This window comes from Brassica rapa, chromosome A06 (genome assembly GCF_000309985.2).
Source record: "Brassica rapa cultivar Chiifu-401-42 chromosome A06, CAAS_Brap_v3.01, whole genome shotgun sequence".
In the NCBI taxonomy this organism is placed as follows: Eukaryota; Viridiplantae; Streptophyta; class Magnoliopsida; order Brassicales; family Brassicaceae; genus Brassica; species Brassica rapa.
Genome location: NC_024800.2, coordinates 12,315,625 through 12,332,452, shown reverse-complemented (window position 1 = coordinate 12,332,452; position 16,828 = coordinate 12,315,625). Strand labels below are relative to the sequence as shown.

At 34.2% G+C, this 16,828-nt stretch overlaps 2 protein-coding genes across 4 annotated transcripts in view; one reads left to right on the top strand and one right to left on the bottom strand.

Annotated features, from left to right (window-relative positions):
• Positions 1 to 16,828, top strand: part of LOC103873306 — a 728,778-nt gene that overhangs the window by 164,878 nt on the left and 547,072 nt on the right. The window lies entirely within an intron of this gene.
• On the bottom strand, positions 12,309 to 16,214 carry LOC103873433 (P-loop NTPase domain-containing protein LPA1 homolog 2). Of its 3 annotated transcripts, none has more exons than XM_009151844.3 (8): positions 15,959 to 16,214; positions 15,761 to 15,894; positions 15,239 to 15,522; positions 14,541 to 14,622; positions 14,036 to 14,428; positions 13,231 to 13,959; positions 13,038 to 13,157; positions 12,309 to 12,932 (listed from the first exon to the last, which is right to left on the bottom strand). In XM_009151844.3, the coding sequence occupies exons 2-8, from the start codon at positions 15,890 to 15,892 to the stop codon at positions 12,531 to 12,533; spliced, it is 2,142 nt and encodes a 713-aa protein (XP_009150092.1). In that variant the 5' UTR covers positions 15,893 to 15,894; positions 15,959 to 16,214; the 3' UTR covers positions 12,309 to 12,530. The 3 variants fall into 3 exon arrangements, with proteins under 3 accessions (XP_009150092.1, XP_018508150.1, XP_018508149.1); XM_018652634.2 differs by having other exon boundaries at positions 15,963 to 16,197; XM_018652633.2 differs by having other exon boundaries at positions 15,761 to 16,199.

Sequence of the window (16,828 nt, the reverse complement as noted above, 5' to 3'; positions counted from 1 at the left end):
AACAAAATTTATGATAAACATGGTCAAACGTTTTATACGTTGTATTTTGAAATTAAAAAACATGTTGCACATGAAAGAAGAAGGTACATTTGCAAAATTTAAAATGTGACAATTTTAATGATTAAACAATAAAGTGCATTAACAACTTTTATATTTGCTTTATTAGAGTTTGGATAAAAATATTAAAATAATATATCAACACTAGTAATTGTTTTGATTATAAAAACCATAATATTTAAGCTAAATTAAAAAATTTCGGGTTTTCGGACCGGCCTTAGCCCAAACAAACTTAGATCCATAATACCAAAGCCCAAATGGGATAAGCCCGAAATCCCCTAGTTGACATGTCTAATTGTATCTTCCATTATGGTTCCTTTATTATGAATATTTTTAAGAAAAATGACATAAGATAACACAAACAATTTCATAAAATAACATGCAAAAAAAAAATTAGTATTTTAAATAATATAATAGTATAAAGACACATTGTTAAATTAGTAAGAATAAGAGTTTGATTTTTGAGATGGGATTTAGGGTCTAGAATTTAGAGCTTAAGATATAAAATAAAAATAAATAATATTTTAAAATAAATATTTTAAATAAAAAATTGTATATAAAAATATTATTCATGAAGGGTGTCTTGTCATTTTCGTTTTTAATGAATGTTATTTTGGTTATTTTATATTTTATGTGCTAATTTGTGATAAAACTATTTTGTTGTTTTAGGCTAATTGCATTATTTTAATGCGGAGACAAAATAATGTTTATTTATAAATTCCAATTCTGTTTTGTTTTGATAATTTTGGTATTCGGGTAGTTCCAATAGAAACACAAAAAACCGGTTAGTAATTAAAATATATCGTGTATGTAATCAATTATATGTTTTTAGATAGTTTTGGATGAAAATATCAAGTTAAAAATAACTTAGATAAAAGAAAATATAAGGTCATTCAGACATTTCAAGTAATTTTGAATAATTTAGATAAAATAACCAATAAATTTTAAATAATGTCATAACTTGGTTTGAATATTTTTCAATTATAAAATAACTGAGATATTTTGATAAATTCTAATCTAAATATAACTTTTTGAATAAGAACTATATATTCAATACCCCCCCCCCCCCCCCCCCCAAGACACATTCAAGGCCGACTGAGTAGGGGGACAGGTGCGACCGCTCAGGATCCAAACATGTGTCCTCATGATATTAATAGTTAAGGGGTCTAATTTTTTTAATAAATATATTTTTTTATAAAACAAATTATAAATACAATAAATAAAATTTAAAAGGGCCCAAAATTATCTAATATGTGTGTATATAGTTTTATTTTTATCACAAAATATACAAAATATTACTGATTAAACTTTAAAAATATTTTTGATATTATCTTAATATAAATTTTAGAGGGCAAAATTTTTTTTTGCCCAAGAGCCTATAACAGTGTTAAGTCGGTCCTGAACCCATTAGATTCTCTATTCGATTACAGTTATGTTAGGTATCCAAAAACTTTTCAAATATTTATTAATTATTTATAGTTCGACTCAGTATCAGTTTATCTTATTTTGGTTTAGTTTTTTGGGTTTCGGGTGATTTTTTAAGCCTAGGGTGTTGCTAGTTACAGAGCATAAAGATGAGAGCATGGATGAAGCATTTAGAACTTTCAACCGTAGAAATTATCATAAATTTTGAGTTAGTTAAGAGTAATTTATAGAATTCGAACTAATTATTTTTTTATTTTTTATTTTTACAGGAAAAAATTCACAGATTCATGTAGACTATGTAAACCAAGATAGTAACTTTGCATCCATGTATACGACGAAAGACAATTGTTTTCTAATACTGTGTGTCAAGCGATCCGCCCTTATGTTTTCCGCCCTAGGTACATGAACGATATCTGAGTTGGTGAAACTTCTTCTCAAAAGCTTAATGTTTTCCAAATAGCTTTCAAATGCTGGTCATTCTTCCGGTTCCAAAACAATCTTCACCAGTTGAGAACAATCAGTTGTAAACGTAACCCGAAACTGTCTTTAATTTTTCATGCATTCCATTGCCTAAATTAAAGCCTTCGTCTCCGCATAAAGGAGTGAGAAACTTGTCCTTACATTCCTTGCTCCTAACAAACTCTCAAACCCCGGTAGTGTACTGAACCAGCTCTGCCCGGAAAATAAATCCTTATTTTTAAAATATTAAGTTAGTTTGAATTTTTCTTCTTTATCAAAAATGTTTTCCTTTTTCGTATGCTTTAAAAATTATAATAAGAAAACCAAATTTAATAATATTTAAATAAAATATAAACTAAACTAAATATATAAGAGAACAAAATTTATGATAAACATGGTCAAACGTTTTATACGTTGTATTTTGAAATTAAAAAACATGTTACACATGAAAGAAGAAGGTACATTTGCAAAATTTAAAATGTGACAATTTTAATGATTAAACAATAAAGTGCATTAACAACTTTTATATTTGCTTTATTAGAGTTTGGATAAAAATATTAAAATAATATATCAACACTAGTAATTGTTTTGATTATAAAAACCATAATATTTAAGCTAAAGTATAAAATTTCGGGTTTTCGGACCGGCCTTAGCCCAAACAAACTTAGACCCATAATACCCAAAGCTCAAATGGGATAAGCCCGAAATCCCCTAGTTGACATATCTAATTGTATCTTCCATTATGGTTCCTTTATTATGAATATTTTTAAGAAAACTGACATAAGATAACACAAACAATTTTTATCATAAAATAACATGCAAAAAAAAAAATTAAAATACTATTGATTTAATAGTATAAAGACACATTGTTAAATTAGTAAGAATAAGAGTTTGATTTTTGAGATGGGGTTTAGGGTCTAGAATTTATAGCTTAAGATATAAAATAAAAATAAATAATATTTTAAAATAAATATTTTAAATAAAAATTTGCATATAAAAATATTATTCATGAAGCGTGTCTTGTCAATTTTGTTTTTAATGAATGTTATTTTGGTTATTTTATATTTTATGTGCTAATTTGTGATAAAACTATTTTATTGTTTTTAGGCTAATTGCATTAGAGACAAAATAATGTTTATTTATAAATTCCAATTCTGTTTTGTTTTGATAATTTTGGTATTGGGGTAGTTCCAATAGAAACACAAAAACCGGTTAGTAATTAAAATATATCGTGTATGTAATCAATTATATGTTTTTAGATAGTTTTGGATGAAAATATCAAGTTAAAAATAACTTAGATAAAAAACAAAATATGAGGTCATTCAGACATTTCAAGTAGTTTTGAATAATTTAGATAAAATAACCAATAAATTTTAAATAATGTCATAACTTGGTTTGAATATTTTTCAATTATAAAATAACTGAGATATTTTGATAAATTCTAATCTAAATATAACTTTTTGAATAAGAACTATATATTCAATACCCCCCCCCCCCTCCCAAGACACATTCAAAGACAGGTGCGACCGCTCCGGATCCAAACATGTGTCTTCCTGATATTAATAGTTAAGGGATCTAATTTTTTGATAAATATATTTTTATATAAAACAAATTATAAATACAATAAATAAAATTGAAAAGGGCCTAAAATTATTTGATATGTATGTATATAGTTTTATTTTTATCACAAAATATACAAATATTACTGATTAAACTTTAAAAATATTTTTGATATTATCTTAATAGAAATTTTAGAGGGTAAAATTTTTTTTTGCCCGAGAACCTATAACACTGTTAAGTCGGCCCTGAACCCATTAGATTCTTTATTCGATTACAGTTATGTTAGGTACCCAAAAACTTTTCAAATATTTATTAATTATTTATAGTTCGACTCAGTATCAGTTGATCTTGTTTTGGTTTAGTTTTTTGGGTTTCGGGTGATTTTTTAAGCCTAGGGTTTTGCTAGTTACAGAGCATAAAGACGAGAGCATGGATGAAGCAATTAGAATCTGTTTTCTGAGACGACTGAAATATAAGTCGTCTGCTTTTGTTTGGTTACAAAAAAATCTCCAAAGAATCTAGACTACTTACATGTAAGTCGTCATAGGTTAGTTTTGCATTTGATTGGATTATTTTCACAAGTTTGACATTCCTGGACGACTTACATTTCAGTCGCCTGGTGGAAAATTGAAATATCAATATTTTATTAAAACCCGACGACTTACATGTAAGTCGTCGTAGGTTAGTTTTGCCATTGAAAAAAAAACTTCATTATTTAATTATACTCAGACAACTTACAATTTAGTCGTCCGCCCGACGACTTACATGTAAGTCGTCCAGGATTTTATTCCGAGATTCGGGTCAAACCTTGTAAATCCTGGACGACTTACATGTAAGTCGTCGGGCGGACGACAGAATTTAAGTTGTTTATATATAATTAAATATTGAAGTATTATTTCTCAATTGCAAAACTAACCTATGACGACTAAATTGTAAGTCGTCGAGTTTTAATAAATTATTGATATTTCAATTTTTCACCAGACGACTGAAATGTAAGTCGTCCAGAAAAGTCAAACTTGTGAAATAATCCAGTCAAATGCAAACTAACCTATGATGACTGAAATGTAAGTCGTCTAGCTTTTTTGGAGTTTTTGTTTAACCAAACAAAAGTAGATAACTTATTTTCTAATCGTCTCAGATAACAGATTTCAAAGTCTGCGTTGACCAGACGACTTATATTTTAGTCGTCTGGAAGACTTAGATTGAAGTCGTCCGCGTCGACCTAAATGGACGACTTCTCTGGAAGTCTACTAGACGACCTTCGTGGATGACGTCTGCATTAATGTTTAATAAACTTGCATTTTCTCTAAAACTATAAATACTTTTAAACATTTTCTTGTTAATTCATGTTTATTAATGAATATGTGGGCTACTGAATGAAACTTATAACTTAATTGGTGATATTTATGAGGTTACCAACATTCATGTTAATTAAAGTTTCTAACTGATCCGAGAAGACTTCCACGGTGTTGAACTGAAGAGGAGATAGAGCTTGTACATTAATAGGGCAAGCTCTAGAAGATGTCCAGAAGAGTTCAATCAAGCTTCAGAAGTGTTCTGAAGAATCTATCTTGTGAAGTCAAGTCTAGGAGAGACTTAGACTGATCATGTGAAGTGTTTGGAGGAGTTAGAGAGAAGATGGCCTCAGGTGCAAAGATAGGGCGAATCAAGAAGATGAATGGATCAACCAAAGAGGAAGGATAAGTGTTGTGCATAGTTAGGGCGAGTGCCGTACATCGACCGTACAACACCCGAGCATCATCCATTCATCTGGTTAGCCAAAAGAAGAAGAATGCAACATGTGGGCACGGCATGATTCAAATCATGTGACCGTTGGAGTGAGATGGAAGCAAAGGAATATACCTTAAGGAGAAGAGTGGTCCAAGGGACAGGCTGGAAAGGGAAAGGTGCTTTACCTTTACAGCCTTATCTTCACAAAGACCCATCCTGGCTGTTTAATTCAAACTGAGCCAATCTCCACCTTCCAATCAGTCCACGCACGCCAGCTTGCACCATAACATCAAAGACCAGCCTTCTCTGATCCTAGCCATCCAATCTATCTTGCATTTATGTCCATAGGATTTAGGTTTATTCTTTGATACATGTAAAGGCATATATAAGCCTTAGATAGCGTTTTGTATCTTCTAAGGGAGTAAGGGGGATTTCCCCTCTCCACTTCATGAATGATAAACTTGTTCTTGAATCTAAATCCCTAATCTCTAATCTCTTATTCTTCTAATCTCTCATTCTCTTAATCTCTGTTCCTAAGTCTCTTATTCTCTCATAAACACTCTCATCAATCTCTCTTTCTAAATCACCTAGAGCAAGCTCTCATCTTTCTCCATTGGAACCAGAGAAGAGAACTCTACAAATCTCATACACGAAAGTCTTCTACGCTAGTTTTTAAGTCTTTTACACTAGTTTTTGAATAACTTGTATTTTTAAGAGTGATAAGTAACTTCAAGATATGTAAAACTCATATTTTCAAAATATGTTTTCTCCCTTAGTTTTACTAAATTTGACTAAGTTTTTCAACACAAACTTATAAAAAATATGATATGCTTTGACTAGTTACTATTGTTTGTTTTCATCTCTTAAGTATTATTGTTATAGACACTAATGATGATTGTTGTTATGAGTTCGAAGAAGTGTTAAAATTCTTTTTAAAATGTTATATCAATATGAAGGGGAAAAGGGCGTTTTTAGACCTCAACAATTCGCGTCGTGTCTTTTTAGACCCAAACAAATCATGAGTGCGAAATCATACCTGAATTGATATTTCGTTTAAATAATCAACCCAAACTTCACTCCGTTATATAAATTCCTGCCTTGACTAACTTGTCGTCAGTCCACCGTTAAACCATGCCTAATCCGTTAACAGTTTAATCAGAAACAAGGAGAAAACGACGTCGTTTGATTCATTAATCAAAACGACGCCGTTTTGAATTGGGGGAAAATCAAAATCAAAAACCCTAGCCCTTTTGTTCTTCTTCCCCGACACTCTCACGGCTCTCTCTGCAAAATTGCTCCTCATGATCACGGCTGATGATGTCTAGTGCCTTTCGCTTGGCCTTTTTACACTTGTCAATCGTGGTTATCAAGTTGAACCTTTGCTCAATCTGCTCTTGCATATACTTAGGTTTCAAATCAACATCATTCCTAATCTCGTCCATGAAGAGCTTCAAAATCACACCCGATTTCAGTAGCTTACTATACCCATCTTTTTGGCATTTGTGCCCATCTTCATATGTTTTCACCATCCACTTCCCATATCTCTCTTCATAAGAGCAATAGATTCTCCATGGGCACTTGTCTTTAGACCCACAAACAGCCCCACATTTAATTTTTCCCCATTTATTCCGCTTGATGTTCCACCCTCCCTTCAAAGCATACTCAACTAATGCATCTTTGAAATCTTCAATTGTATCAAAGACTTGCCTTAGCTCTAGGTGACCACTCCCTGGTTTGAACCTCAGCATATCCTCCTCTTCCTCACCATCAGAATTGGGAGGTGTGTTATGATAATCGAAATCTTCATCTTCATCCACAAAGCCAGCAACATTTCTTTCTACTCGGATCTCTTCTTCGCAAGGTTCCTGAATCTGCTCTTCCTCAGGATGATCGACTGTGCTCACTAGGAACAAATTAAGAACTCCTTTCCACTGACCCGCTTCACACATCTCTTTAAAACTAGCATCTCTAACATGGCTCAGTTTCTTTCTATCCTTGTGATCCTCAAAAGGAAGCGTGTACCACAACCTATGCATATACAATCCCTCTCCAAACTCATCTAATAAAAATGTGAACAACTCTTCCGGTTTGCATTCGATGGTTTTCACATCCCCACCAATATACCCAACATCACCGGTTCTTTTCTTCACCCAATATCCACCGAAACTAGCATTAAACGTGACAATCTCGAACATACTGTAAAAAACAAGAGGAAATTTCAACATTAAAACAAAATTAAACATTAACGCATTATTTCGTGAGGAATAAATTACCTCATTTCCAGTCGCTAACACCCTTTACATTCACTAGCGTTTTCGACGAAGAAAGTCTTCTTCAATGCTGATAGTCGTCTGTGATTTTCGAGTTGCAGAGAGAACCGTGAGAGTGTCGGGGAAGAAGAACAAAAGGGCTAGGGTTTTCGATTTTGATTTTCCCCCAATTCAAAACGGCGTCGTTTTGATTAATGAATCAAACGACGTCGTTTTCTTCTTGTTTCTGATTAAACCGTTAACGGATTAGGCATAGTTTAACGGTGCACTGACGACAAGTTAGTCAAGGCAGGAATTTATATAACGGAGTGAAGTTTGGGTTGATTATTTAAACGAAATATAAATTCAGGTATGATTTCGCACTCATGATTTGTTTGGGTCTAAAAAGGCACGACGCGAATTGTTGAGGTCTAAAAACGCCCTTTCCAATATGAAGCTACCAACATTCTTGTTTATTAAGATGAGAAAAAGGCCATTGGAGTTTATTATTGCATATGAGAGATCCAAAGATAAGAAAAAGGCAATTGAAGTCTATTATTTCATTGATTTGTAAATGTGTGTAAACACATTGTTAGCACATGTATTACATCTTGGGAAACATTATTACTGATTTTACAAAAAATTCACAACTAAAAGAGTACACATGCAAATCACAAAACAGACCACGAACAAAACTATTATAAATCATTCCTCGACAAAGACAAGCTTAGACTCTACTTGATATGGAAGAAGACTTCGTCAGAAGACTTTCAGGAAGTCCAGACGACTTCCAGGAAGTCCAGACGACTTCCAGGAAGTCCAGACGACTGAAATGGAAGTCGTCGGGACTGGAAGTCGTCTAGTGCATAATATTTTAGACGACTAACAAGTAAGTCGTCCCAGAAGTCTTCCAGATCTGAAAAACCTACATATCAAATTCAGATCTGAAAACCTGCATATCCAAAAACGTTCAAATGGTTTAAAAACAGAAAAAATGAGTGGAAGATTAGATAAATCTACCTTTATAGAACACACAAAAATAAAAATCTAAAATTAATAGATCTACCTTTAAATGAGTGGAAGATGAGTACCATCTGATTAAAAACCTGCAAAAAAGATAGATTAGTAAGAAAGACATAAGACAAAACTGAAAAATTCATATGAAATTTGGTGTTTTCAAGTTAAAGAGATTATAGTGGGTTTGGAGAGTTTCGTTCGGGAAAAAAGTATGAACTTTATACAACAAGAAGTTACCAAATGAAGAAATATCAGACATAAAAACTTACCAAAATGCTCAGATCTATTATGAAAGGGAGACTTCGTCAGACGACTTCCATACGACTTCCAGGAAGTCCAGTCGTCTGGACTTCCTGGAAGTCGTCTAGTGCATTATATTTTAGACGACTAACAGGTAAGTCGTCCCAGAAGTCTTCCAGATCTGAAAAATCTGCATATCAAATCAAGATCTAAAAAACCTGCAAATCCAAAAACGTTCAAATGACTTAAAAACAGAGAAAATGAGTGGAAGATAAGATAAATCTACTTTTATAGAACACACAAAAATATATATCTAAAATTAATAGATCTACCTTTAAATGAGTGGAAGGTGAGTACCATCTGATTAAAAACCTGCAAAAAAAGATAGATTAGTAAGAAAGACATGAGACAAAACTGAAAAATTCATATAAAGTTTGGTGTTTTCAAGTCAAGGAGATTAGAGAGAGGTTGAAGAGTTTTAGAATGATGAACATTACATTTTTGTTGCAGCAATTTGAGAGGAGGATAGAGAATGTGTAAATTTTTCATTATATAGGGAGACAAAAAATCCAATTAGGTTAAATATTTTTGATTCAGACGACTTCCTAGACGACTTCCTAGAATGTGTAAGTCGTCCAGAAGACTTTAATATTTTTAGCGGGAAATTAAAATATTTTTAGCTGGAAACTAAAATAGAAGACTTATAAGTCGTCTGGTTTAAATTATTTAAGCGGGAAAATAAATTTTAAAAAACAATTAGGCGGAAATATTTGGACGACTTACATGTAAGTCGTCTGTTTTAATTTCTTCACCAAACGACTGAAATGTAAGTCGTCTAGACCCTAAACATAACCCCTAAACTTAATTAACTAACTAAACACTTCATAAAATCAAATTAAACTTCAAAAGTGTTTATTATACACAAAAATAAACACGTATAGGTAAAAATTTAATTTTTCAAAAAGAACATTCAAGCTTTCCAAAAACTAACCCTAAGAATACATACAATACTACAACATATGTTGCTAAACCCTAGACCAAAGAATACCATGATCCACTACCTACACTCATCTATGTTGAAAACAATTCAATTTTGTTATATTTTAATTTATATCATTTAGAACTGTTTATAATTACATGATTTTAATTTTTCGCTTATCAAAATATTTGTTTAAAAATTTAAAAATTATTTTTAAGATCAGTTACACCAGAAGACTTACTTTGAAGTCGTCTAGGCGATTTCCAACATCTCAGACGACTCAGACGACTTATTGGAGCTATATTCGTAAAAAAGACTTCTGTTATTGTGTTTGGTCACAAGGGGTTTGGCTGTAATTTCACAAGGCATTTAGGTTAGTTTTGCATTTGATTCAAGTTTGGGTATAGGTTTGGGGTTAAAATTAAGTTGTGTGTTAGTTTTGGCAAATTTTCCTATAATAAATTATTATTTAAATAAATAAATAAAATAAATAATTCTTTTTATGTTTTCAAATTATACTTTTTCAAATTTGAACTTTTTTCTAAATTTTCTTTTTTTAATTTTTTTTTAATTTTTTTTTTCAAATTTTCTTTTTGAAAATTATGTTTAAAACTATTTTTTAAAACTTTTTATATATTTCTTAAATATTTATTTATATATTTATTAGAATCCTAAATTTCATATTCCAAAAACCCTACTCCACCCACCCCTTAATTCTAAACCCTGAGTTTAGATTAGTTAACATAAGTGTCTTCTACTTTTCATTAAAAGTGAGGATAAAAGTGATTAGTGTAAACATGAAAAGTAGTACTATAAATGTGGTATTTGTAACAATTTTTTTTTTTGGGTTAAATTGTTAAAGATATTATAACCGATTTTCAAATTTTACAGAGTTGTGGTGATCCCACTTATTACAAGAAAGAAAACATTAGACAGGAGAGAGTGAGAAAGAGAAGAAGAGCTGCATCAGGGAAGGGGCTGGCGGAGGTCGAGGTCGCGGTGGAATGGAGAGCAGGCGGTCGCGAATTATCCTGTCTATGCGGGAGATGGAGGCTTGCTGAGTTGAAGTCCCTGAAGATTCTGAAGTTCCTTTCTCTCCAAAGAACATACGTGATCACCTGAGAGAGAAGCTTCAAAATTGTTGAGAGACCTGGGGAAGATAGCATCGGTGCCTGGTTCAGCAAGGCAGAGCACACGAGTAGTGATGACGGGGGGCGATAGATACGAAGCACTGAAGTGAGACCATATCTCCACTGCGTACGGGCATTGAGAGAATAAGTGCTCATGAGACTCAACTCCAGCTGAGCAAAGCACACAATTTCGGTACAGACAAACTCCAAGAGGAGAGTCTGTCCCTTGTAGGAAGACGACCAAGGATCGCCAGCCAGGCAATGAAGGAGCACCTTGGAATTTCCTCCTTAAACCAGATAAGCTTGTGCCAAGAGACAGTGGGAGCTTCAACTCGAATTCTGTTCCATGTAGCTTTGCTTTAGAACTTTGGAACATAGTGATCTGCATCATTCCTCCAAAAAAACTTATCAGGCCCTCGTTGTGGCAAGGGAGGGGCCATCGTGGAGAGTACAGTTTGCAGAGTTTCTGCTTCCTCTGACCTTGCTGCTGGGAGGGACCAATCACCTTTCTGCTTCCTTTTTCTTATGTTGTTGATAAAAGCTAAACTAAAGAGCATGTTCAAATTATTAGCGCTCTAATTTCACTGATAGAGCGAGCTTCTCAGTCTTGGGTATAGTGCAATAGTTCTCAGTATAAGAGATGAATTGTTGCAAGAGCTCAGTATGAGAAGTATCAAATTGGTTTAAAATAAATGTGAACTCAGCTCTACGACTGCTGTGAAAACAAATTTATTCTATGAAAGTCATTGGTTACTGAGATAATTGAAGCTGCTCGTACTCACATGGAGCATTGAAGAAAATAACTGTGTGACAATGTGATGTGTCATGTTTTTGACATAATCTAACAGTGTTTTTAGTGTTTTCGAGTTGTGATCGAGTTTTGGGTTCTTCTTAAGTCGTTTCAAACCTAAAGAACATTTTTGATGGAGATTGGATCGCTAGGAGCAAAACTGATCAGAAGAAAATGAGAATTTCACCTTCAGATCAGTTGCTCTCTAAAGGTTAAATCTATCAACCAAAAATGTTTTAGATTTGCTAGAAAGGACATAGATGGACAGATTTTCCTTAATTCAACAGCATGCTAAGGGGAGCCGTGAACTTATTGAAATGGCTAATGCTTGTCTTCCATCCCTGGTTCAAACGACAGTAAAATATATTATGGTTACTTAAATGGATCGGTACAACGATAGTTGGTCGATCTTGATATTTCTTTACATTTAATTATTTTCAGAAGGATAACTCCATAAAAATTCATGTTATTTCAGAATTACTTAATCTAAATAGGTTCCTTTCAAAATAGCAAACCCCAAAACCACAACAGGGGAAAGAACCCAAACCATAACAAACAAACAAAAAAGCATTAACACGAAATCAAGAGATCACACCATGAAACTAAACAACATTTCTCCAAATTATCCTTGGACAGAAAATTACCACAAAATCCTTGGTAACTAGGTCATGTTAATTTCAGAATTGCTTTCTTAAGCAAATTAGGATTTTTTGGATTGATCTCACAACCAAAATAAACCAAACCAAACCCAAGCTCAAGTTCCCTATGCCGGGTGATCACCCGGATTATGTTAACTGCTGAAAAGTTGCAGTATGATTAAAATACTTCAATCAGTTTTAGAAAACTAAGCTATTTTAATAGGCTAATAAACAGAAACAACTCAGGCAAAGAGGTCACTGGCCATTCAAGAGAAATGGATCAGTGTGGTTATCTAAAATCTGGTCATCTATGATTGCACCGTGTTTCCCAACCGCCGGGATACTAAGTGAACGTTTCCTCATCTTAGCTTTATCCGAAGCTGCTATAAGCATTCTGTTCCTGTACTCAGACGTAAGCTCGAGAGATTCAGTTAATGGTTGGTTCACTGTCCTGAGGAAAAGGTCGAGGTTTTGGATGTATTTCTCATCATCTTTCTTGGGTTTAGTTGTTGCCTCCTTATGGTTGTTTTCAGACGCCATGGAGATTGTGTCTCGAGTCTCTTCTTCTTCGTTGTCTGTCCAGTAACTCTTGTCTTCCATTGCCAGATCATCGTACTCTTCATCTGACTTTGTCGATTCCTCATCCACCGATCCAACCTGGTTAAGATTTACATGTGCGAGTCTTAAACTAACGGGCAGAAAAAAAGGTATTACCACCCCCACCCCCAAAAAAAAAGGAATTAAGATTTGTCAGTTCGCTACCTCTTCACGGTTGCGTTCATCATTGTTATCGCTGTTATCTTCATCAGAATCTGGCTCAGGGAACTCATCATCGATTTCTTCATCTTCATCACTCCCATTCACAGACTGCTCCTCCTTAAGCTACACACAAGATACGGAAATGATTAAACAACCTTTACAAAAGAAACTATGTGTATATACTCTACTCTTTTACCTCTTTTGAAGGCCCATCAGATATCCGAGGTGAACTGCAGCAAGAAGAGTAATGTCTGCTTCCGGTTTCAGTAAAATCTGCTCTCGACTCGTCTACACTCCCAGCGTGACTGGTTGCGCCATCACTAGGCCAAGCGCTGATCCCAAAGAGACCGAACTGAAGATTCACTGCTTCACCTTTCTCTAGGTATCCGTTAACAGGATGCTCTGTTCCATCATTCATCTCAGTACGAATGACGGGCTTCCTAATCTCATCGACGGTACCCACAGGCCAAGTTTTTGCTACGGTGCCGTCAGTGTTCAGAAGAGCCATCACACGCCTGGAGGAGCCTGTTCTCTGCAGCTGAAACATTCCCTTGGACCTTAATGAATTGGCTGCACACTGGTTCCTGTGCTCTTCATCGATAACAGCAACTGTGTTTGTGCCTACGTCATAGAGCTTCTCTCCTGCTTCGCGTCTACGCAGACAACTGAAGACTGTGGCGTGAATTGTAGCCACGCTCTTGTCGACATTTGTGTTGTTTATCTTAGGAACGAGATGTTTGTCGGCTCGTTTACATAGATAATCCTGTATTGTTCTGATGTTACGTATATATTTTACATACTTATTCTTTGCCGGATCCAACGTCATGTACTTTGCTCGGACTGCAAATCGTTCCAAGTGTTTCTCCTCATTCGAGATGTATACCATAAAGGGAACAATCGAAGGGTGCTTTTTCATCAGTCCCATCTGCAGAAAAGAAAAAAAAGTTAAGAGTCTGAAAATATCTTTGCAACCTCAAATCCAAATGTGTAATGAGACTTACGACAAAGTTAAGGCTTAAGTGGACCCCCTCAACGACTACAGACTCTCTCCTTTTTTCCCATGTCGTAATGAGCCTATCGAGACTGTCAATCACCATCTCGCTTTGTGCCTTATACCCTTCTATAGCCATCTGCTTATCACTTAACAGCTCAGTAGTGCTTGAGTTTGATCCAGCATCCATCTTTTGGGTGTTGGAGTTTACACCTCGAGAGCCTTTCAACTTTTTCGCTTTTCTTTTGGCCTTTGACTCAGCAACTGCCACAGGATCAAGGTACTCTCCAGCATGGTACGTCGAAGCCCATAGCAAAGGATTCTGCTTCTCATCAGCGAAGCTCCTCATCATGTGTCTTATAGAGTCAGTTGATACCACAGTCGTAATCCCCAGCCTGCTACCCTGTAACACAAAGGTACAAATTGCATCTGATTCTCCTCATAATTTAGGATACAAAAAATAGAGTTTCTTATTGCCACTCTAAAGCATATAGACGGAGGAAATGAACATTTACCAGCAATGCAGACAATGTAGATTTACCACAGCCACTGGTACCACAGAGCAGAACAGTTACAGATTCTTTCCTTTCGCGGATTCTGTGAGTGATAATGTTAATACGAGTTGTAGACAATGTGTGAAATAAAATCAGAAAAACTACAGTTTCATGACAAGATATGTATGAGTGGAAAATAGCAAATCCGAGCATAGATAACAAATACAAGTACACCGGTCCATGGCATTACCAACGTAATAGGATCACTTCGGGGATTAATGCACTAAAACTATGAAGCTAAACACGAGCATAGCATCTAACACACAGCCGGAAAAACATACAATTAAATATTTGAAAGTCTATAGTGGGAAGCTAAAAGCGAGAACAGTTGACATGTAGGAACAGTGAGATGAGCTGTGATATTAAACACTAAGAAAGATATATGCGCATGATCATGTTGGTTGACATGTAGGAACAGTGAGATGAGCTGTGATATTAAACATTAAGAAAGATATGCGCATGAACATATCTCTTTATTGGCCATTCAATAGAATTCATTCTGACTACTTCTATCAAATATAAAAGCTAAAGAATATCTTTGAAAGGCATATTAATAAATATAAAACGAACAGAATAAGAGATAACCAGCAGACAAATGCAAAATTCATATGCCATTGGCTTTATTGACAAAACATATCAAAATATATTCTAAAAGTTACCTGCATGCGAGAATCAAATCTGCTCTCTGGTCACGGCCAACGTACTTATATTCAGCGAGGGCATCACACACAACATCTAAGAATATCTGCCGTGTTACAAAAACAGTTGTCCGTCTTTTATACATCTCAAAAGGTTTACTTTTATCCTTGTCAACATCATCAGCAACCAAACAGTAAGCTGAACCAGCACCAGCCTTTTTTGAAAACTCAGGCTCCTTCCCATGCTCTGGTGAGGAATTGCAAGATCCCTCACTTCTTATTAACTCAAAAACCCTGCGGCTTATCTGCCAAAAATAGGGGAAAAAACAGTTCATCAGCAACGAAGAACTCCTTGTCGCTTTGAATATAGTTTACATACAACATATGTTATTTCACAAAGAGAAAAAAAAAGCTCAAAGAAGAGTAGATCCAATCTAAGACATTTGTAAATGTTCAATACACATCATTGATCCAACAAGGTCCACGCTACATGTCAAACAAGATTAATTAACAAACAAAATCGACATTCTTAAAGGCGTAAACCTTGAAGGCGTGACGCGCCTTGCATCCCATAAGCTGAAGAGTACTCTGCAATACAGGACGCGTATACCTAAACAAATCCTCTCCATTACCCTCGACCACCTCTACATACAGAAGCTTCGTCGCCTCCGCCATTTCTGCAATCAAACAAACCAGAATGATGATCAAAGGCAAAATCGGAAATGCAGAATCGTCGCTTACTTTCCTTGGAAAATTGGGTTTTTGCAGATCCAAAATTAGGGTTTATAAATGCGGATCGTGGTACGAAGAAGCAAGGAAAGAGATTTTCGCCATTTTTATTGTCTCGAGAAGAGCCTTCACGACTTTCTTTGTTTAACAAAACAATTTTTACAAAAACTTTCCTCTCGCTCTCCTTTTTTTTTTGAACTCTACCAGCTTCTTACTTTCTTGATAATGACATCCCTAGATTTTGTTTCTATATCAATTTTCCCCCTACTGTTTCGTTTTTAACTTTGACGCATGTATTATCGAATCCTAAATAAAGCATGTGAATGCCAGAGAATAAAGAGGTACGAACGAAGCGTTTTGAAAGTTAAAAGTAGAAGTAATATTAAATATTTTGATTCTGATTGAACTTTTTGTTTTTTTATTTTTTGGGTAAATCTCATAGGGTTGTCAAAATCTCATAGGATGATGGGCCAAAAATATCAAATAGTAGGTTAAAAAAAACTGATAGGTTATATTGGGATAAATCTAATAAAGCTAAAAAATAATATTAAATCTTTTATTCTGATAGAACTTTTTGTTTTTGTTTTTGTTTTATACTAGATAAAGATATGCGCTTTTTGCACGAGACTCAGTAAAATATAAAAATTGTTTAAAACGTCATGAAATATAAATTGTTACATTATATTTTATAACTTGAAAAATTACATTTGATAAACGTTGGTTTCATACAAATAATATAGTGTTCGTTAGGAATATGTATTATGTTTTTGTGACTCAATTGGATATTTAATATTTTCATTGTTGCATGGATCTTATTTCTCTGTATTAATAAAGCAAATAAAAAACATAATTAGAAAACTAATAAAGTCGCAAACTACTAAA